General features: G+C 38.7%; 1 protein-coding gene across 1 annotated transcript in view; it reads right to left on the reverse strand.

Annotated features, from left to right (window-relative positions):
• The window catches only part of THADA (THADA armadillo repeat containing), a 214282-nt gene that overhangs the window by 132319 nt on the left and 57916 nt on the right, over nt 1-24047 (reverse strand). Inside the window, exons 3-22 of the mRNA XM_053936896.1 lie at nt 17633-17728; nt 16223-16317; nt 15680-15810; nt 14796-14944; nt 14626-14658; nt 14028-14080; nt 12979-13165; nt 12218-12312; nt 11705-11925; nt 10047-10738; nt 9276-9427; nt 8979-9134; nt 7711-7833; nt 6685-6808; nt 5634-5782; nt 4576-4786; nt 3043-3178; nt 2552-2688; nt 1982-2140; nt 480-637 (exon numbers count right to left, since the gene is read on the reverse strand). Coding sequence (XP_053792871.1) covers nt 480-637; nt 1982-2140; nt 2552-2688; nt 3043-3178; nt 4576-4786; nt 5634-5782; nt 6685-6808; nt 7711-7833; nt 8979-9134; nt 9276-9427; nt 10047-10738; nt 11705-11925; nt 12218-12312; nt 12979-13165; nt 14028-14080; nt 14626-14658; nt 14796-14944; nt 15680-15810; nt 16223-16317; nt 17633-17708 — 3237 coding nt within the window. The 5' untranslated portion in view covers nt 17709-17728. The remainder of the gene's footprint in view (nt 1-479; nt 638-1981; nt 2141-2551; nt 2689-3042; nt 3179-4575; nt 4787-5633; nt 5783-6684; nt 6809-7710; nt 7834-8978; nt 9135-9275; nt 9428-10046; nt 10739-11704; nt 11926-12217; nt 12313-12978; nt 13166-14027; nt 14081-14625; nt 14659-14795; nt 14945-15679; nt 15811-16222; nt 16318-17632; nt 17729-24047) is intronic.

Below are 24047 nucleotides of genomic sequence, written 5' to 3' on the forward strand. Positions count from 1 at the left end.
GCTAATTAAGGAAGAGCTTTAAGCAGAATCCCAATATGCAGAGTTCTAAATGACACAAAAGAGACTTTGAACATGAAGTCAGTTTAGAAGATTTTTAGCAATTGAATTAGTGATCAATATATCCTGAGAGAGAGACAACAGGAGGGTGGCAGGCAGGCATTGGTATCCCTAAACACATCACACATCTCATAAACAACCCAATACAATTAGAATGAATGAGGTTTTTAGTAATGTATAACCACTTCTTCATTTATCTGTTTTTACAGATATCACTGGATCTGAATACCACTGGATCAAAACAGGACTGATAACCAAGTATAACAAAGAAAACCCTTACACCATGGCAATTAAAAGAAATTTGAAACCCACTTTTCCCAAAGAGAACACAGATTTAAGGAAAAAAAATTCTGAAAACTGCCTTTGCCTCACCACCACCCAAGAAAAAATTGCAGGTTTTATTATAAAAATTATTTCCCTACCTGTTCTACAGTAATCAACCCCTCTGAAGGTTCAGATGTAGTCTGTGAAGGCAAAAGTTTACACAGTGTCCCTAAGAGCAGAGATACTTCCTTCATGCTTCTCCAGCAACATACAAGAACCATTTGAGCTGTGACATCACACGATTGCCTGTCTTTGCCTTAAAAACAAAAAGACAACAAATGCAATAGTGTAACTCAGGGTTCTCAGATGTAGGTGTGTAATTTAAACTTCACTTAGCCTGTCTTACAAAACACAATTAACTATGAAAGAAATTCTAAACTTGCCTGCCCAAAAGATAACTTAATCTTGTTGACCCTAATTGCCTGCTCAACAGTTGCTTTAATTTCTTGCACTTGGAAAAAGCAGTAGTATAAATATTTTACCAGAGAAGTGCCGTTTTAAAGAGTAGAGGTCTTTTGGTCACAATTCCTATTTACTCGCACACCGAGCAACAGAAAACTGTGCACCTTCGTAGGCAGGCATTCATTCCCAACAGAAACCTGTGCACCTTCGTAGGCAGGCATTCATTCCCAACAGAAACCTGTGCACCTTCGTAGGCAGGCATTCATTCCCAACAGAAACCTGTGCACCTTCGTAGGCAGGCATTCATTCCCAACAGAAACCTGTGCACCTTCGTAGGCAGGCATTCATTCCCAACAGAAACCTGTGCACCTTCGTAGGCAGGCATTCATTCCCAACAGAAACCTGTGCACCTTCGTAGGCAGGCATTCATTCCCGCATCCATCGCTCCCCGGCGCCTCCCAGAGGGAAGAAGCGCTTGTGACGCGCCGCCGCCACCCGGTGGCCACTGCGGCACTTGCACGTGTTTATCCCTTCTCGTGAAAGAAAACATGCGGCCCCACCATACTATTTCAAACGTACGGAAAAGTAACCGGAGAAAGGAAGTTCAAAAGCTTGCATAAACTATTAAATTTTTAAATGTACGGATATTCTATAAATTTATTCTGGCCTACACTAAAGATGCAAAAGTTTACAATTTCTTTAGCATTGTAAGGTTCCGTTTCATAAATGCTATTCATTAAAAGACACAAATACTACCTAGCATTTTACCACTAGAATCTTTCAAGCTGGAGTTTCTGCTTACGTAATTTCATGCAACAAGTTGTATTGCATGAACATAGTCTCCACTAGCCTCATATACACTGGAGAGGAAAATCACAATAACACTTCTCAACAAGAAATACATTAGAAGTATTGCTTGATAGAAAAGGTGTTCAAGATTACCTGGCCAGTACAGTTAAGGCAACAGAGTCTAGGCTAATATCAAAATAACTGATTTTCACTTGTGTCTTAAGAGAGATTAACCACAATCTTCCAGAAGCACAGTGAATTAGTCTTTAAAGCCATGTCCATGGATAACTAGCTTCTGACAGGTAAGAACTGAAACATTACACAAGCAATTTCTAACTGATCATCCACATAAAATAATGCCTCTATAAAAAATACCTTGATTTAATTACTTATATAGCCTTGGATTTACCTCTCATTTCCATGCAAATATTTTTCGTTGGCCTCTGGTCAGCCAGCTTTTCAGATTCTTCTTTGCAGCGTTCTTTCAGAATTTTTGCTTGCATAAAATAATCATTTGTGTCCTGTGGCTGTATCTCATGCAGAATCATCTGCAGGCGACCTGCACTTTCTGTATATTAAACAAGAGGAATATTTAAGATAGTTTTGTCTTCTACTTCCATTTCTTTATACTGACATAATTCATTTTGGGTGTATAGGTACAAAAGAAAGCTCTAAGTATTAAAAAAAACCCCATAAGGTTCTATGGTGATTGGAACGATCAAGGAAAAAACCCTGATTTTACAGTCCCCTGTTTTGAAAGAGCTGGAACAATACAGTCTGCAAATGTTTGTGGGTTTTCCAGTGCAGAAGTCAAGAAAAATTTATCAGAAATTAGATGAATGACCAAAAATTATGACATAAAATGAGAAGCTGAAAGGGAGGGGTGCTCAGTCTAGTTCTGAATGACTACAAGACAAAGAGACCTCCAAGAGCATCAGATTTGAAAATAATTCTTTTGGGATTCTGTTTGGTTCTTTACCTGGATCACTGTCCATTGGAATAAGACCCTCTGGTGATGAGCTCTGTACTACTGGTGATACTACAGCAGAGAGGCTATATGACATCAGAATGAGCCTGGTCACTATTTCCTTCCATTCAGACACCAGTGCCAAGTTACTTAAGAAAAAAAGAATCAAAAACCAAAACACAATATGGATTAAAATAATTTTATATTTAAGAATCAAAATTACAAACAATTCTGCAACAATATTTATGAAAACTATAAATAGGGTAGAGACTGAAAAGTCTTAAGGCTGAGTTTAACATATACAAAGGAAGTATCAAGTACTGCAGCAGCCAGCAAGAGTTCTAAAAGCCACAGGTACTGGATTTCCTTGTAAATAATACTGCATGATTTCCTGTTCTCCTTAACAGCTCTTCCACTGCATTTTAACATGGAGTTACGACTTTCCATTTAGTATGTTTTGCTTAAAATATGGAGTTACACCTTATTTAGTATGTTTTACTTACTTGAAGGGTAATTGCTGCAAAGCCCCAGTTATACAGTGCACTCTCCCATACATGGGGAATGATGCTGCTGCTTGAAGCAGAGACTTCTTGGCTTGGAATATTTCTTCTTCAACATTCACCAACAAAAGCTTGATAACTAAAATATTTTAAAGCACGGATTTAAATTGAACATTCATATACTGATTTTCTAAGAAACAAATCTGCTTTCAGAAACAGGAATAAAACCTGTGTACACAACAATTCAATGGAATATACACAGCAATTTCCTTTATTATACTTTTCCCTCTTTTGTCATTGAAATATATGTTACCATTGATTTTCAGTCACCTAAACTCCAACAATATTTGTTAGTCAATTTTATTTGTCTCTCTGAACCAAATGGCAGCTGTGAAAAGCTACATCCTTTGCTTAGGGATAATCACACAGCTCATGATGAAGTCACAAGGAGTTAACTACTCTATACTGCACGTCAGACTTCACCCTTACAGGCACATTAATACAATGATGAGTGCAGCAGAATATTAAAGATCAAAAATTCACGATTATACATTTGAACTTTGTTTTCCACTAAAAAACCTGACCAATTTTCAAGGATATATGTGCCTATTTTAGTTCTATTTGTATCTTGTGACATCTCAGTGTCAGAATTGTAACAAATTACAGATCCTGTCAAAGAACCATGGATCACCACCAGCAGCAGATGCCCCAGAGCAATGAGACATAAGGTTACCCACACATTTTCTTCACTCATGGCAACCACAACCATGTCTCAAAATTGTTATTTCACTGTGTGTCAAGAAAGAATTAACAGGCATCTGTAGAGAAGCCAAGAATAGCACAAAAAAAAAGTATAGAATAGTGAGTTTACTGCAAATTATATGAAATGTCTTATTAAAAAAAGATGAACTTAAGTATTTTAGTTTCACTGAAGATTACTTAAGGTAGAGAAAGCCTGGTTAACAAATTTACCAAACCTGCCAGATGTAAAGCCCCGTCATCTTTCATCCAGGGGCACTAAACCAAACAAAAATATTCTGTATGTCAACAATAAATATTCTGTATGTCTCATTACTGTGGATGTGTATTCAGAGGACTGCAAATCACACAGAAAAATGAGGCCAAGTGAACAGAGCTCCAAGGGGCAGCATTGCAAACATCGAGTACTGAAACAAAGATGGACTAACTACAGCTGCCTTCCCCCTGTGTGAGTGAGCTCTCAGGGGAAGCAGAGGGTTCTTCCCTGCCCTTTATGCATTCAGCTTCACCAGGCTCACTGCTTGGGCCTCCATAGCACTTTCAAATGTCACTGGTCAAAATAATGACAAAAGCCATCTTATAGAATATTCAACAGCCTCAACACGAACAGGACTAGAATAAGATGTTAGTAAAGAACGTAGCTTCTTATCAGCAAAATATAATATACTTAAAATCCTATTAGAAATAAGCATCTCTTACTAAGCCTCCTACCAAAAGCCTTATTGAAAAGCAGCACACTTTCAACAAATATAAAAAAACTTTCCCCCAAAATCTTACCTGCCAAAGTGTTTTTCTCCACTGTACTCACTGATGTGATTTCATCGATCTGGGGGTCATGCTCAAGACACTTTCCTAAACAAATGTGCTGCAGTCCTTTGTGATATACTAAAAAGTTCAACAAATATGAAGCAGTGACACAATCGTATGGCTTGGTGCTTGTGCTAAGATCAATTGCTGCTTGGAATAGAAGATCTAGATTTTCAGAACCCTGAAAAAAAAAACCAAAGCAGTAATATTTCTCATTTAATTGAGCTTCCAGATTGATTTAATTAAGCTTCTTACCACCCTGGAATCTGAGACCCTGCTTTTAATTAAGTTTGCTGGTACATATTTCTTCTGAAATACTTATTTTGTGCACTGATGGCCTAACACTAACATGCATGTGCATGTATTTAGCAAGGATACAATTACATAGACATTGAGGATGGGGACAGCCATTTACAAAGCAGTATTCAATTACACTGCACCTCACAGGAAATTTTTTTTCAAGTTAATGTGTTTTAACTGCTAATGGACATTAAAGAGAAGCACAGTTTACTAGGTAGCAGTATTTGTTCATCTGTACTAATGAATTTTAAAATAAATTTTCATCAAGTTACTACAGACAAATCAGTATCAATTCACAGGGCAAAATTTGTGAGAAATCAAAAAAGAAAAAAACAATCAGATAATGAAACCTGAGATCAATTAGAAAGGAAAGGAAACAGGGAGCTGAATTTCCTAAAGGTACAAGAGTAACCAAGTCAAAATGACTCAATCATTTACAAAGAGAAGTCACAGCTAAGCCAAGGGCTTGCATTAACTATTTCTCTGATAGTTCATAGTCATACCCAATGAATTTCCCAAACTCCTCTGTCCATTAGTGAAACAAGCCTCCCGAGGTAAGGGCAGAAGCTGTATAGAAATATACAGAAGGTGTTTGTGATGAACACTACTGCAGGCAACTTGGACTGACTTCTAAGGTTCAGGATTCCTGCTCTGTTCCTAACACAAGCACCTGGTATACTACAAAAGATTCCACAAAATTACTCCCTCTGAACTCTTCAAGTTCATACCTGTAAATTCAATGCAACATCACGTAGTTTCATCAGAAGTCTAAATGCCAGAATTTTTACTTCCTCAAAAGTACTGGCAAAACACTGGATCAAAGTTTGGACACGAGCAGAATCAATCTCCTGATCCAACTGGAAAACTTGTGCCTGGCCTATTCAAAGAAATTAATGGCTTAGATAGTTGTGCTGTAACTCTTTCCAGAATAAGCACTCTCTTCACATTCTACTTTGCTATACTAAAATAAGCATTAAATTTTACCCAAATTATTATTTTAATATTATTTCTCTTAATAGGTCTTAAAATAATGTATTTCCCATCATAAGGAATAAAAAAGGCTTACCTTATTTTAAAAAAATTACTCTTAGTAATACTCTTAGAAAATAACTTACTACCAAAAACAGAATCCCATTTACTCCCTTCAAATGCAGCATTAAAAAAAAAATCTTTATTTAATTTTGTTTAAAAACTCTTTTCCTGTAAGTATGCAATATTAGAAAATAATTCCTTTCAAAGAAGAGGTTGAAAGCTTCAGTATGTTTTGGCACTTGGTGTTTTCAGTTATTTTATCACAGGAATAATCCTTTAAAATGTAAGCCATTACAATTTCTTTTGGTTTAATTTAGATATAAATGAGTTGTAAATTCTGACAACTTGACTTAATGCTGTAAAGAAGGCAGAAATTTGAGGATGTAAACAACTGCACCATAATACAGCACAGAACTCAACAGCTGAATTGCCTTTATAGAAGTATTGACCAATTTATAAAATGCTCAGCTGCTATTATAAACAACTGAGGATAACCTATTAAAAAAAAAAGCAGTAATACATAATAATAACATTAATTTGTTCATTTATCCAGGGGTTTTGAGAAATTATTTAGCAAGACGGCAATTTTATTTCCTCTCAAAATCAACTTAAATCTTAGACAACTAACTTCTTTAAAGAAAGAATACCCTTTTACTTTGACAGAAACTGACGAGCCAGCATAAAAGACACTTCTTCAATACTTCCCCTTCCTACAGTCTATTAAAGTCTATAAATTAGACTTCTTACCTTTTGGAACAGAAAATATTTCTGCTATTGATTCCAAAATACTTAGTGCACAAAACCTGGTTGGGTGTGATGAGCCAGGAAACAATACCTCAAAAAGTCTGGCACATACAGATGACATGAAATCCTGAGGAAAAAAAAAAAATCACAAGAAAAAAATTAAGACCCCGTACTTGCTGCCCGACAAACAAAAGCCTAAGTAACTGAACTCGGGACATTCTGCTTTACCCCAAAAATTATGACCTTACAGTGTATTTTGGAAAAACAGGAGGCCAACATTCGCAGTTTCTTTTTTATTAGAGTTCAGTGAAGGCTGGACAATCATTTGGGTTTTTAAATACAACAGTTTCCTTTCCCCAGGCCCACAAAAAGACATCCATTGTATCTAATCCTGAAAATTAGCTGACCAAGAACAGCAGAACTCAAGGAACAGATTGACACAAAGATACTGATGATGTGAGCCTTTAAATAGGATAAAAGGGACAAATACAAAAGAAGTCTTCATGCTAAAGCTCTTGTCATTCATTCTCTCACTCACTGATTATTCTGGAGACCTAGAAAAAGACTGAAGCTCAACTGATTGCTATTTTAAGTCCAAGTAACACATATGATTTAAGGCGTGCTACTAAATGGCCAACAGATGACAAGACATTTACCCTTTTTTGTTGTTTTTTTGGCTTGAGGGTACAACTCCAGCCACTCCTCACTTACTGCTGTTTCAATGCACAGAGCAACCCCTCATGAAATAACCTTTATTGGTTCAAACAAAATTTATCTTAAAGACACCTTCCAAATACCAACGGGCATTCAGTTCATCAACAACAGCATATTTTGTCAAAATAAACTTGCACTAGTACATCAAAGTGGACAAGCTCCCCAGCACTGTTTGACTTAACAAGCTTTTTCCTTCTGCACTGCACAATTGCCTAACACACATATAGCCTAACTTACCCAGTGGTGCTCAGCAACAATGAACTCTCAGAAATGCTATACCACCTCTATTACCTGCATCTCTAGCAGTCTACTTACTTTGTATTGCTGCAAAATCCTCAAAGGAGGCATTTTAGTTGACTTCTCAACTAACTCTTGCTTGGTTTTATTTTGCTCCAATTTATAAAGTACTTGAGAACTTTCTTGTATCCTGCAAAATAACTTTTAAAACAAGAGAAAAAATAGGTAAGACAAGAATCATTAACAGTGAAATAAGGCAAAGGCAGATTTTCAGCTTATTTTCTAAATACACTGCAGGTAATTTTTAGGAAGTTTGCATACAGCGTAACACAGAACAGATCCTTCCCTCTCCACTCCAAACCCAAGGTTTTGCTTCCCACTTCTCATGACCAATTTTTTCTCTCATCCTTCTACTACATCTCCAAAACCTTCTTCCACCTCCCTCCTTAAATTCATGCCAAGCCTTCTCCTCCTACCTCATTTTCTGTGGAAGTGTGTTCATCTATTAAAAAAATTCAATGCAAATCATTTCTACAGTCTCAGTGTCTCTTAGAGTTTGACTCACGTCAGAAGTGCTTCCTCCACCTCCTTTACTACCCATAAGTAGTATTTCCTTTCTTATCACACTCCCATCTAGCACGACTTTTCCATCTCATGCTCCTCAGTCTGCACCAGGTAAGAAAAAGATGGGATTTCTTTTTTGTTTTTGCCAAACGGACTCCCTCATTTTTCCCCCTTCTCAAATTCATTCTTTTCTCCTTCCACACTGCCTTCTTTTGCCATAAACATCTTCCAAGATGTTCTTTATACATACATGGTTCCTCATCTTATCCATGAGCTACATGTGACTTTGGCAACTTCCACCAGATGGAGAGACTCATTCCCTGCAGCCTGTAATGGCACAGCCACATCATACTGAATATCCTCCTACTTTGTTTTCCAGATCAGGTTTCTGAGGGTGATGAAATGACTGAATTTGCCGAGGTGTCCTTACAAGTCCATGCAAGCACAGCTTTAGGCCCCAGCAAAGGCAACACAAGGTTCATTAGTGACTCCAGGGCACATTGCTTTACTATTGGCAAAGTGTGCAGGTGCTGGCAGGTCAAGCAACACCCACCACCACCCATGAAGTTACCCTGCCTCTGCCACTTCATATTTTGTTTAAGCCATCCTTGCCTGTGATGACTTAACACCATTCAGTTGGGTAATACATAAAGCATACTCCTGGTCTTAGGGCTTTTACTCTTTCCAAAGAGCAACTTCACAACGTAGTTATTATTTCTTTTAAAATGGTGTTATAAGTAACATAAGAGGCACATCAGACATTGCTCATAGTTTGAAATTACCTTTCTCAGCAGAGAAACGATCTGTTGCCGTACAGAAGGAGATTGGTTGTTCAAGTTGTACATCATAAAAAATTGAATTAGTTGCATTTCTTCCAGAGACACAATTTCTGTAGTACGATGGGTTTCACAAAGTAAACCTAAAGCATCAATGCAAACCTGAAAGATATTTAAAAGTTCACCATGAAAGAGTTACTGACATCTATAATGACACCTTTGTTTTAATGCAACACTAACACAGTAATCAGGATCAAAGCAATTATTCTAATTTAAAGGATACATAAATGGTTGTCCCTTTACCTGGCTGTGCTGATGAACTAGACCCTGTTTAATACACTCAGTGGATACAAGACCACTGCTCATGATATTTGAAAGTTCCAGGTGTCCATGGGCCCTGGCTGTTCTCAAGCATGCCATTAATGCTCCAAGAGCTCCTCTAGTACTGCAAGAGCCTAAAGAAAATGAAAACCAGTAATAATCACTGTTTGATTAATACAAGCAATGTACTATTTGCAGTGCTTGTCAGAAACTCCCAATACTTTCAAGACATGACCCACTACCTTTTATTTCTACTCCATAAATCCCAAAAGACAGTGCTGCTATAGATTAAACTAGTTCTAAATCACCTGGTTCCCATAAAGCTTTATCTCAAATGTGTCATATGAAAAAAAGACCTTGTGAGGTCTCACAAGCCAATATTTTAGAGTCACACTAAATTACTTCAAAACAAGAGAATAATAAATCTTGTATCCACATATTTACAAGAAGAAACAATCTGTTATTGGACACACCCAGGTAAGAAATAGAAGAAAATTAGTAGTAGAAAATACAGAAATTTAACAAACCCTGGTAAAGAGAACCATAGGGCACCCACAGAAGGATTTTGCTCATGGCACGAAGACACACTTATAATTATTATGACTTTCACCTTGAAATACTAATAGCAACAATAAGCATCTGGAATTTTTCTCCTAAATTAATTCTAACAATAATAATAGACCAGAAATCACATGGTTAAGATTATTTTTTTTAATCCAATCGTAATTACAAATACAAAGTTTATTTTCTTACCCAGATTAGCATCTGCAGAGGCCTGAAGAATTCTTATCATGTAGCTCAGACTGTCAGGGTTACATTTGAGCAATTTTGGTAAATAGTAATCTATTATATAAGTAGTTTGGTCATGGTTCCCTTCACACAGTATTACCAGAAGAGGAGAAACCCAGATGTTGTGCCACTGGTCAATCCAGGTGCCTTCCTGAAAACTCAAAGTAAAATGGGTCTTGTGATTTGTAAACATGGTTTCCAGAAGATCACTAGCATAAGGTGCAAGAGACTGATCACTCATTACATCCAGGATTTGCACTGGAATTGTTCTGTCCAACTGCAGTATATTTTCAGTGCCCACACACTCCACCAGACAGCCAAGAGAAGCATATTTCCCTTTTACATGCCAATCCAAGCTCAGTAAATGCTTTATCAGCCTTGCAAAGAACGGGTCTGATTTTCCATTGGATCCAGCAATAGTAGTTTGGTGTATCTGAAGAAGATTCTTGAAAATCAATTTGGTTTGGTGTCTGATGGCATCCAGAGGATGGTCCCAGTGTGTATAAATGTATTCCAGCAGCTTCCCAATTATATCAGAGTTCCCATTAAGTCTGGTTTTTAGATCTGGAGAGGCTGAAACAAGGGCAGCCAGTGCTGAATTAGTCCAAATAGCAAGGATTCTAGACAAAGATGTTGCCACACTGGATTCTTTTAACCTTTTTAAAAGAACAAACAAAAATTTTCATTACCTTCATTTATCAGTATTTAAAAAAAAAAACCTATTTTGTATTTCAGAATAACTATTCATCACATTAATTTACCTTACATGAAAACAGATTAGGAGACTCAACCCATTCATGGAGGAAAAGGAATGAACACAGAAGTGATCAACTGGATGTTGCCAAGTACATGCTTCGTTACTTGACGTGCTATTAAGTGGTTGCAGCTAAACTCCCTAACAATGGGGAAAAAAACCATACTAGCCCCACAACAATAAAACAAAAAAATTACTATGAACCTACTAACATTTGAGCAGCATTATGTTGTTGCATGCTTTTTGAAAATGTAAGGAAAACTTTTCATTGCCATATAAAACCATCAAAACTGAGTATCCTATGTGCAAAAACAAGATCATGAAATTGATCTCCAAGGCACAATCAAAAGCTGAACTGAATACACATTTTAATCTCCAATCCAATAGGGCTGGTGGGCCCTTAGATGCAGGCAGCCAGAAAAAAAACAACTAAAACTCATCTTATCTTACTTCAAGTATTCCACTCACTGGCACACTTTTTTTTCCTCTGAACTTTCAGGAGGAGAGGACGTGATGTCCTGAAACTGAAGTTTATCTGTCTACATATACATAAGAACCGATACTGACACATCTTACCATAAAGGAATTGATAATTTTTTCCCATTCATGTCAGAAAACAAAATTTTAGCATGCAAGAAAAAACCTGAAACTTAGGACTATATATTCAACATCATTATATTTTTCAAATTTACAGAGTTTTTATGAATATATTAAAAAGATTGCATGATCTGTGGCAAAACCTAGTATCATTACACTGAAAACATCAGAGATATTCCACCAGGATCACAGAGGTCATGCAAAAATAGAATTAAAAAGATAAACCTCTTCTCCCAAACATGAAATAACACAGATTAAAGCACAAACTTACTCTGAACTCAAAGACAACAAGACTGATGCAATATCTAATAATAGTTTCTCTCCATTTTCACCCATGCTGCCATTTTTCCAATCCAGCATAGCCAGTGCTCCATGGCAAAGGAAGAGCAGGACTGAGTCTGGGAGTTCTGCCGTGCACAGAACCCCACAGTTCCTCACGAACCACACTGGCACACCTGAGTGTTCCACTGTCCCACGGAGCAAGTCACTGATCTGGAACACCAAAAGCACACCCATTACAACACCTCAGCACAGCAGAAAACCTGTTTTGTGCATAGCTTAGAAGATCTGAAGAGATTTCTTGTAAATAGTGTTTGTCAAATTCAAAACTCAAGTCTTATTACTTCATATAGCAAGGAGAGAAAAAAAGATTAAACTCCAGCTAAGGACTGATAGAGAGGCTGCCAAGCCCTGGTATCTGCATCAGCAAAGCCTCCAGACAACACTGATAGCACAGGGTAACAACATCATGATACTGCAATCTTCAGCCAAGAAATACACTTACCAACAAAGGTAGTTCCTCAACTGGTTCATACATAGATCTGGTAAAGAGAATAACAGCCAGTCCTGAGGTAGTCTGAACAGTCTGCAGGAGAGTTGCTACACAGCAGAGATATTTTACATTAGAATGCAGCAAACACTGCATACTAGAACTATGTGGCAAAATTATAAAATATGGCATTGAATTTTGCTAGACTACTTGTAGTTAGTTGTATCATCACAAATCTGTAGTGTCCACCTGGATAGCAAATATTAATAATTTTACCCTCCAGTGTAGTAAGAAACCACTAATATCTTTAACAGAAGAAAATACAGGACTGCCCACTAAGGCAAGGAGGGCTGTAGCAGAGACTACTGACGTGTTCAATTCTACTACATAAAAACGTCTTATGAACAGAAAACACTATCAGTTGTGGTGTGCCCATAAATAGTTCTGACAGTGTATTTCATAGAGTTGTAGATATTTCTGGTAGGCACAGACATTTGGTGTGCCTCAAAAGCTCTCAAAAGCATTTCTGTTAGTTTTTGAATTATTAATAACAGCATTAATCTTGGTATTTGTAGTGGGACAAGTTAAACCGTACACTCTAAAACTGTGATCTACGAGTCATAGCTCACCAAAAAAACAACTACTGCTCCCACTCCCATTAATCTCAGTAGCTCTGTTTCCATGCAAGCTAAACTAAGTTTTTACATGTACAGGTTATTTACTACAAAGACAACAATTTAATAAAAATATTAAGGTCTGAATGTTACTAAACTTACCATCAATTAGGAAGTTTGTGCAACTTTTCAGTAAACTACACATACTTTGCCAAACAAAAGATTCACTGTATTTCCAAAGACTTCCCTGGATATTTTCTTGCAATTTCTGTATAAGCATCATTGAAACTTTAATGGCTATCAGTAAATCGTGCATCAGCTGAGCCTGAACAATACGATTTCCATGATTCTTTCTGTGGAACAAAAAAGAGACAAGCAAGCACACAAAAAACAAATTAAAACCATTCTTCACCATCCCCAGAAAACCACACTCTGCCAACTTCAAACAGAATTAATGGTAAAAACTAATGTATTGCTTGAGTTGATCAAATATGCAACTACAGGAAAACAAGAAGCAGACTCAAGGGTAGTTTGTTAAAATTAAGTTAACAAACAAAAATGACAAATTCTGCTACATTTTCTGCAGGTTCCTGTGACAAACTTTCATTTGCATGATTCTGCCTGAGCAGAGCTGAACTTTTCCAGAAACTTTCCAAAAAGGCCAAGAGAATGCAGTGCTGTTCTTCTCTGATTTTTCAAGTAGTTCCTCCATGTATGAAGGACATTTCTATGATTTGATTTTCTTCTAACATTAAGGCAGAAAATATCTAAACTTTCAGTGCACAAAACACTTCATTAAATACCCTTCTCCTCTCAGTTCAGAATGAGAGACCACAATGAAGCCACCTCACTTAATGAAATGCTGGAAAATGTCAAATATATCAATACTGAATTGAACACTCATGGAACATGAAAGAGTTTTACTCTACCTGAATTTTACATCTATTAATTACACTCTTTAGCCACAATTCAGATAGCAAAATCTTAACTCAAAGGCTTCCCATAGTAGCAGCTCTAACAGTATCAGTGCCTTAACTCTCTTATCATATTGCCACAAAAGAATCAGTTTTTATTTAAAATCTGCATCACTGTAAAATTATATTTCTATATTTCATCAATGCATGGCTACCAAAGTAATATTTTGAACCAAACCAAATTATCTTGCAAGACTGAAATAAAACCAAATAAAATAGAGCTTCTATTGAATTCACTTGCCTGTTTTCTTCCTGTATGTCAAGCAGCAACTTCTGCAGAAACTGAAGAACTAGTGAAAATAATTATGGTATAAATTTACTTACAAGAGAAATAGAACAGAAAATTTCCAACAAAGCAATCACATATACATCTCAATACATCACACATACCCAGCTACAATGAATAGTTACCCGTACAGTGGTGATTCTTCCATTCCACCAACAAATTAAACTGGTATTTCAGTATAGACAAACACAAGCAATGCTAAAACAAAATCTCAAACTGTTTTGCAACAGCCTGGTACAAAACAACTTTCCAACCCACTTGGCCTAATCCTGTGAGATACTGACTCTCCCTACCACAATTGCTCACTGGTACTCAGATTTGTATCAGGGTTGCCCAGTAAAACAAAAGTGATCCCTGGAAATTAAAGGTATAAATCAAAGTCTGGTCTTTCACAAAAAACTACCATGTAAGGATAGTAGTTTATTGAACATTAACCAGGAGGAAATCAGATCTGATAGGTCTTCATGCCTACTTCATGTCACTTCTCCACATATACCCCTCCCCCAGTAACCTGCAGTGAAGCATATTTTACTAAAAATGCGACTTTACCTTCTTCAAACAGGTTCTTAATACAGGCTCTACCTAGAGGAAAGAAAATATATTTTAAGTACTGAGTACTAGCCAGCACTATCTATTTTACATAACTGCAAACATTACTATCAGGTGTGGCAATCACTGCTGAGCAAGTTTAACCAGAAGAACATTCGATGTCACTGTACCTAAGCTGAAGTCCTCCATACAGGAAGCAAGGTTGTCCAGCACTTTTCTGTACAAATACACATCTGTGGTTTTCAGTTCTTCCTGAAGGCAGCACACAAAGCTTTGCACAGCTGGCACCATCAAATGTCCAGGAAGACTGTTCAGTGAACTGCAACATGAACAAACAGCACATTAGTTTGGTTTTCCCAAGGTGTTCTAACATCCACTGCACCAAAATCCATGTCAGCTAAAACTCCAATACAGATGTTTCTTGCTGCATGAAAACATCATCTGTTTTAAAATTAACATGCACATTCTCAGTTTGCAGCTAGAAAACCTGTCAGAGGGGTGCACAGCTTTGGGGTGGCTGCAACCAAATCCAGGATGGAAGCCCTGCATCTCAGCGGGACAGTGAATGTTTTCAGACAAAGCAAGGAGGGCAGCTCAGCACCAGATCTTAAAAAATGCTAAGGCTATAAAAAAATTCACTAAAGAAATACAGCAATAATTGTGCAATTAAAAAAAAATAATAGCTATAAAAATAGGCACAAGAAACCACAATTTAGTTAGGATTCCTCTGAGCCATCTTCTCTTGACAAAGCTGAGATTTTGTGTTTTACATTTCTATTCTAACACTGGATTTTAAAGTTCAAACTGCTAATTACTGCTGTCTTCCCAATAATGAAATAGGCCAAAACAATTCTTCACTTTGAAGTGATTTATCCAATGATATGTTATTTATAATTAAGATTTTTAACTTAGAAAGAAAAACAGTACATATACACATATTAAGTACTGCAAATTTTCAGTAATTAAGTTACAGCAATTTATAGAGAATGACAAATTATTGACTTTGAGATAAGGAAAACAAAAAAAAAAAAAGGCTAACTACTGAATCTTTTACCTTGCTAATACCTTCTTCAAAGGATTCTTTGCACCCAGTGAAAAATAAATCTCTCCCAAAACATCCAAACAAGCTTTAACCATGGGATCACCTGCAGAGTTCTCATCCATCTGCTTCACCAATGGCACAATCTATAATCAAAAGAACACACAATGAACAAAAAACTCTGGATATATCATTTTTAACAGTGGCAGACTTCCCTCTCATCCAAGCACATGGCACAAAACTGTCTCCTCTTCACCATTTCCCCTTGAGTTTCAAGTTCAAATAATGTTCCAAGAACATCTCTAAAAACAACAAAAAAAAATCCACACAAAATAGTAAACTTGGTGTCATTTGCCTTCCACCATTTTCAGTAACTGTGGCCCTTGCTAATTAAGTACTTGAACTACATTTCTACCTGATGCATGTGCAACTGCTTTTTCTGTGTTTCCAGGAATGTACAAAACATTAGAAGCTTATTTTAGAGCTGTATTTGCATTAACAGTGCACAGGACACGCTCTCAGTTACCAAAAGCCACACTAACAACAGTGAAACGGTACCTGTTTAATACACTGGATCTGCTGGATGCCATTTCTCAGCTGTGCACAGTGCAGAAGCAGAGATGCCAGATTTTGCTCTTCAGCCTTTGAAAAGCCTACATTTGGAAGATGAGGGTCTTTTTATAAAGTAATTACAATAAGCAATACAAATAAGATATAATTTCTAAGAAGAAGAAATGACTGCTTGATTCTTAGGGGGTTTTCCAGTTCCAATGAACCCATTGGTGCCACAAACCCTTAAGTCTCCTAACAACACCTTGATACTTTTTTTTTCCCTAACAAATGTAAAAAAATCAGTTTCACTGAAGCATAAGAGTAATGGACCTCTGGGGGTCATCCAGTCCAAGCCCGCTGCTCAAATACGGTCACCTGGAGCTGGCTGCCCAGGACCATGGCCAGGTGGCTTTGGAATACCTCCAAGGCTGGAGACTCCCCAACTTCCCTATTGAAGCTCATAGGCACCCTATTGGTGCCCATCCTCAGTCACCCTCACATTAAAAAAGTGTTTCCCTTCACATTAAAAAGATGTTCAGAGAGAATCTTTAGTGTTTCAGTTTGTGCCCATGCCTTCCTGTCCTATCACTATTCAGCACTGAAAAAAATGCTGGCTCTGTCTCCCATATGTCCTCCATTCAAGTATTTTTTACACATTGCTAAGATCCCCCTGAGCCTTCTCTTCACCAGGCCCAAGAGTCCCAGCTCTCTTAGCCTTTCCTCATAGGAGGTATGCTCCAGGCCCTTCATCATCTTAACCCTTAGCTGGAGTCTCTCCAACATGTGCATATTACTCTTGTACTGGGGAGCCAAGAACTGGATGCAGGAATCCAGGTGGGACCTCACCAGTGCTCCCTCATAATAACTTGTATTACTTCGTTTTGGGGTTTTTACAGTAAATATCACTGGAAGTCTGTCTCATCAAACAAACAAAAAAAATCCCCACAATAGAAAACACCATTTGAACAGTAGCTTTAAAACAAATTAACTACACAAAACACAAAGACTGGAAAAGCAACCTCCAGAGAACCCTTCCAACCTCAATCATTCTATGACTCTTGGAAATTCAGTGTTATCCCACATATTCAAGCTAGCATATTGGATATTACTGAATTACAGGCCTGCCAGTAGGAATACAAATAGGACCTTCTACTACCTTCCCACCTCAGATAAATCCAAGTAAAGAGTTTTCAAATCAAAGCCACAATGGTCTAAAGGGTTTTTTTTCACTCTGCCACGGTAAGAAGTCATTGTCATTACAAAATAAAAACAAACCACAGCAGAACAAACACATCTACAGCTCACTAAACAAAATCACTAGAAATAAAACATAACAAGCAAAAAAACAGATCAATTTCAGTAACTACTTGAAGGCAAGAGAAGTCAAACATTAGTTCAGAAAAACACCCTACTTACTCTGAAGTTTTTCAAGCTGATGATGATCAAGAAATAATGCATCCACCTGAATTTCCTTCTTCTTCTTTAAAACCATTTTAGTTGATTTAGAAATGCCTGCTTAAAAAAACAAATAACAAACAAAACCAAAAATCAAAACAACAGGTCACGTGGTTTTAAAAACATAATTACAAACATTTCCTACAATAATGGTCTTTTCATTGTCCTACTGTCTTGAAATGTTTGTTGCATTATCTGTGCAATTTTTCTCAAGGAAATAGCTCCCTTAAACAATTTCAGGTATTTCCAGCATTTCATCCAAAATTCACCCAAACTTCACGATGCAAAATGGAAGCAATAGAAAAGGGGAATTGCTGAACACATGACATACTGTCTCACTGGAGTTTTCACTGCACTCCTTACATAGCCTGTGGCATGACCCTGGATCACTGTTTGGAAACATCATACAGAAGGAAGAAACTAATGTCACAAAACTTCCCTTGCTCAGTTTTGGTGTTTAAAACTCATTCAGCTTGTATTAATGTCAAATAAGAACTGTGCAGCAAACCGAACAGCTCTGCTATTATGCATGTTACAAACAGCAAGTTCTTTTTTGAATGGCAATGGTTATTTAATACGTGCTACAGTATCACTGACTCGACAGCGCGTTATTGTGAAACAGCTGAGGTCGGAAGGGGCCTTTGCAGCTCATTTGGACCAACCGCCTGCTAAAGCTGGGCCACCTGAAGCCAGTTACCCAGGCCCATGTCCAAGTATCTTTTGAATATTTCCAAGCATGGACACTGCACAGCCTCTCTGGCCCACCTGAACCAGTACTCGGCCACCTTCACTCTACACCGAGTGCTTCCGATGGTCTCAGAGACCCGCCGTGTTTCAGTCTGTACCCGGTCCTGCTACGGGGCACCACGGAATGGAGCCTGGCCACAGCTTGGCTGCGCCTCGTCCGCACATACTCCTGAACTCTGGTAAGCCCTCCAGATCCCCTATCCCGCCCCACCTGTGGGGCCCAACGCGGCCGCCCCCAGCGCCTCCGGGAGCTCACGAGCAGACCGGAGCCGGCCCGCCCGGCCTCAGAGGCGACCGCCGCCGGACCCCGCTGCCCGCGAGTGCTCCGTGCCCTCCCCGCACGAACAACCCCGCGCCCACGGCAGCACCGAGCGCTCGGGCCGGGCCACGCCGCCTCCGGCACCCGCCCGAAGCCTCCCTCGCCTCGGCGGCAGCGCGGGCCCGGAGCACGGCGGCGCCCGCCTGGGAAAGCGGCTGCAAACAGAGCGCCACAGCAGCACGCAAGGGAAACACCGAGGGAACACCGCCCGCCCCTTACCCGAGCGGACCCTCACCCGCGGCGCCGCGTCCCTTCCCGGTGCCCGCACCCCGCCCCACCACGTGCCGGCCGCCGCCAACCGCGGCGCTCCCCGCCCCCGGCCCGGCCCTGCAGCGGCACCGGCGCCGCCTCACGCCGGGAGCGCTCGGGAAGCCGCTGCTCCCAGTGCTGCTGAGCGGTGGGGCCGTAGCGACTGCCGCCTTTCCGTGGCAAATACTTGTCCTAACTAAAAGATGAACCTACGTGAGTACCGAGTCACAGAATCGATCAGGTTGGAAAAATCCAACCCGTGACCGACTGCCACCACGTAAACAGACGCACAACACCAAGTGCTACATCCAGTCTTTCCTTACACACCTCCAGGGGTGGCGACTCCACCACCTCCCTGAGCTGCCCATCCCAATGTCTAATCTCCCTTTCTGTGAAGAAATTTTTCCAAATGTCCAGCCTAAACCTCCCCGGTACAGCTTAAGGCTGTGTGCTCTTGTCCTATCTTTAGTTGCCTGGGGAGAAGGGCCCGACACCCACCTGGCTACAGCCTCCTTTCAGGCAGTTGTAGAGGCTGAAAATGTCACCCTTGAGTGTCCTTGTCCTCCTGGGTAAATAACCTTGTCTCCCTCAGTGGCTCCTCCAGACCCTTCATCAGTTCCACTGCCCTTCTTTGGACTCACTTCAGAGTCACTGGACTTTGTAAGACACAACATTTCCTTATTTTAAATGTATTCTCAACTTTGGAAAAATTTGGTAGTAACTTTGATGTAGCCCATGACGGCCTTAGCTTGTGTTTCTTGCCAGTAGTTACTCTCCCTCCTCAGTTCCTGAATGTCCTCAGCAGATTTAAATGGATGCTCTGTCTTTTGGAGCCTAATCTGTCAGGTGCCCTTGCTGCATACAGTGGCTGGTCGGCTTCCTTCCAACTACATTTCAGAGCCAGAGGAAGTAAATGCTATTTTGCATCCAACACAAATCAAGCTGCTCTAGTTACAAACCCTTTATCTAAGGAACAGAAGGAGGCTTCACTACACACTTCACAAAAATCCAAGAAACTTAATTTGAAAAGTGTGCTCCATTTGTTTCCTCATAACCATTTCTCTTGATTCTTTCTAACAGTCCCTAATTTGCCACCAGTTCCACATTTTCTAAAATTGTAAAATTATGAACCAAACCAGCTAATTTTTTTAATATAAGGATTTATACATTAGTAATTTTTCAAGTATCTGAAGGGAGCCTACAAGAAAGATGGAGGTAGACTATACAAGCATGTAGTGACAGGACAAGGGGAAATGGATTCAAACTAAAAGAGAACAGATTTAGATTCGATGTTAGGAAGAAATTCTTCCCTGTGAGGGTGGTGAGGCGCTGTAACAGGTTGCCCAGAGAAGCTGTGGATGCCTCATCCCTGGAAGTGTTCAAGGAGAGGTTGGAGCAAGCTGGTCTAGTGGCAAGTGTCCCTGCCCATGGCAGGGGGGGTGGAACAAGATGGTCCCTTCCTACCCAAACCATTCTGTAATTTTATGATTTTTAGACAGAGAAGAATTTTTTTTTTTTTTTTTTCAGTTTTCAGCATCTATGTTCTCTGCCTTTCACAATCCTTCCAGGTCCCATGTGAATATAATGTATGTAATAAGTACATAATTTGCAAATGATAGATTATCAAATGGGGACAGCCTTTCCCGGGTCTGTGAGTTTTATCTAGCAAAGATACAACATTTCCCCCAGTGTGAAAATGGTTATTGCAAAAGTGACTACTGTAAAAGGGCAGCTCAACATATCAGTCCTGCTTCCATTAAGATTTAAGAGCAGAAATGTTTAGGTAAGGAAAAAGTGGAAAATATAACAAAACTCATTCCTTGCCAATTGACTTTCACCCAACAGTGATTCTTAACAATCGAAAGCAGCCAGAGGCCATTAGGGTCTGCTCAGGACTTTCAACAAACTTCTGGATCCCTCTCTAGCACCAAAGGTTCACAGTGCCTTCTAACTTCTGACATGGTAATGGCCAAAGGAATTGAGAAAAGGTTTAACCACATGCAAACATATAAAGAAAGTAATTTGAGTTTTTCGCTGTTTTGTGGTCAGCCATTTCAAGGAAACTGACACAGTTATTTGGCACTACCTGTCCCAGTGACCTACTTTAAATGCTGGATTATCTTCAGCTCAAAAAGAGATTTGATGCTTTTAAGTGATTTAACCTTCCAGACAAATCAGACAATTATCCTCATCCTCACTTAGTGCAAGCAAAGTCTCCAGCTCCTTCAGCCCAGTTCAATACCTACATATTTTACATTCACTGTGATCCTCTTTCTACAGACTGGCCAGTTTCAGGAAGCCTTTCCAAAGTTCCAGCTCTATGTATTCCAGCTCATTTTCTGTAACACTGTTTCCAGTAACTTTCTCCTTTCCAAAAGAGCTTTGCTCTCCCCAAGTTTTTCCAGTTAGGGGAAACATCAGTGCCAGGGAGCTGTCAGGTAACACCTGAAGAATCCACATTTCCTAGTGCAATGAAAGCAAAGAGGCATCTAGAGGAATGAAATGATAACATGCAACACCCACACATGTCAATTGCTCTGTTCTCTAAGAGCACCAAGTTTCCAGTACTCAAAATACCTTACTCAGAACTAGCTCACACACCAGTGCTCACCAGGCAGGGGTTATGAGACTTAACTATCTTAAAAAGGTAAGACACACTGTTTTCATAATATCTGATCTGATGGTAAGAAGCAACAGACCTTTGAATTACTGATGCTGTGGCTGTGCTGTGCTCTGCTGTGTGCCACAAATCTTCCCAGAGACCAAAAAAAAGCCTCAGAGCATTAGAAATTGCTAGGGAGAGAATAAAAATCAAGCAAGAAAGTATCACTATGTCGCTACATAAATACACCTACACCTCAAACACTGTGTACAAAATGTGGTAGGACTGCCACAAAATGTGGTAGGACTGAGGTAGGATACGAGAGATGGCCAAAGGTAGTGAGGGTCATCTCACTGTGAAACCATTAAAGTAAATTTGTAACTTTACTCTGAAAGAGACAATGGAATATAACAGAAATTTCTAAGAACATTTTTCATTATCTCTGCAAAAATTTAGGGGTATCAAGTGAAACAAGAAGGTGACGTCTAAAACCAAATGAGTTATTTAAACCATGGCAATCATCATCTTAGGACATTTTGGAACTTGAAAATTGTGTTTGTTCAAAAGCAACTGGACTGAATCACAAGAGGAAAAAAACAAAACAAAACAAAACAAAACAAGAAAAGTTTCAAATGACAAAACTTCTAGCTCTGAACCTCCCTGAACCTCTAGTGACTGGGACAGTATTCTGGAGTAATGACACTTCCCTGGGCACTGTCTGAAGACAACAATCTTCAGATTGTTGGGTACTCTACTGGCTGACCAGGTACAGCTATTTTCACTAGGATGTCTCAATACATTTCTGCAATTCATCAGAAGGCTTTTTTCCTAAGCACTGGGTTTATGCTCACAAACTTTACAGTTTTAACAAATCAACATCCACCACTGAAAATTCTCCTCAAAAGAAATAATCTAACCCATACACAGAAACTTTAATGTTTAAGCTGTACATTCTAGCCCTCTTGAGCTACATCTGTGCCAGTAAGTAGAATATTTTATATTTTATGTTTCTTTCAGATGGAGATGACTATATAATATTTGAAAATTCTCAGAAATTGATTATGTAGAGCAATATAGAATTTTACCACTCTGTGGCGCCAGATAATTAAAAAGAGGTTGAGCTTTTAAAGGGAAGCCATGGATCTTCTCATAAACTGTAGTTTTCCTAAGTAAAAAAAGCCTTTATTAGTAACTGAAGTAACCCCAGATTCTTGCATCCAAAGGTACCAAAGCACAAATACTAGAGGTTATTTAGATAAAATGCCACTTTTCTGTCACTGAAAGACAAGTCATAGCCTTGAAAAAGCAACACTAAGTTATCTCATAATAATAATAATTGAACAGGAATGATCTTTCTCCCTTCCTCTCCTCCACTTAAATTGTGCCTTTAAAGTTTTCTGTCAAGAAAGATACTTTTAAATTAATTTGACTGTTGCCTGGAAATGATCAATTTATTTATATCACAGTTTTGTAATTGCAACTAGTGTAAAAAATGGAAACCTTTTTCTCTATTGCAAGTCTCAAATATATATGTCACCCTTTCAAGGAATCCACACAAAAATTAACTTACAGAAGACACTGTATGATCTAAGATTTTAGAATCACAAGATGCTTCCTGGCATATATATCCAACTATAGACACACATACCAATCTGAAATACCTAAACTTAAATGGTTTCAATATTTATCTATGTGAGAAAAGACCAGAAAAAGGTCCTTTTTTCATGAAGGGGTAAGGTCCTGGTCCAGCATGTCAGAATGACGTTCTGTGTATGCAGAAAAGTCTCATAAACCCAAAATTTTACATTCTAGTTGCAGATTTGATGACAACTTGATAATCTCTGGAATGAAGCTGGTGGCATTTTTTGGATTAACTTTCACACACCAGAGTAGATGTTTTGCAATACAATATTCATAATGCTTTTTACCAAATGAGGTTAGTGTTTAACAAGACAACCAGGAACTTAGAAATTACTTTCTTGCATTAAGTCAATTACAGACAGTACAAAGCCTGCAACATCTTCAGCCCATGTGGAGGCTAATATTTAAGATTCACATTACAGAGGGAAATATTTCTTAATGTTCTGACTTTGGTTCACTTCTGCAGGGAGCCATCTAACAAATGATCACTCCAAAGTGCAAATACCTTGCAGTTTGTTTGTACAAGGTACTGTGTATCAGTATTTTGCATTTCTCCACATATTTTCAGGAATGTGTGCAGATTTATTACTGCTTGCATGTACCTTCCATCAGCAACAACAGTAAGGAGGAAGAGCTCTCTTCTTGAATCTCTGCTGACATGTACAATCATTTTCTGTGTCTTTGCCTAGAAGATTTATGGCTTTCCCCGTTGCTTTCTATTTACAAAATAAAGTTGTATTTTGTATTTTTTGTATTTTGTTCTATGCATTCCAGTTGTTCTACTTGTAATTCTATTCCCTTCAGTAATGGAACACAGA

The sequence above is a fragment of the Vidua chalybeata genome, chromosome 3, assembly GCF_026979565.1.
Source record: "Vidua chalybeata isolate OUT-0048 chromosome 3, bVidCha1 merged haplotype, whole genome shotgun sequence".
Classification (NCBI taxonomy): domain Eukaryota; kingdom Metazoa; phylum Chordata; class Aves; order Passeriformes; family Viduidae; genus Vidua; species Vidua chalybeata.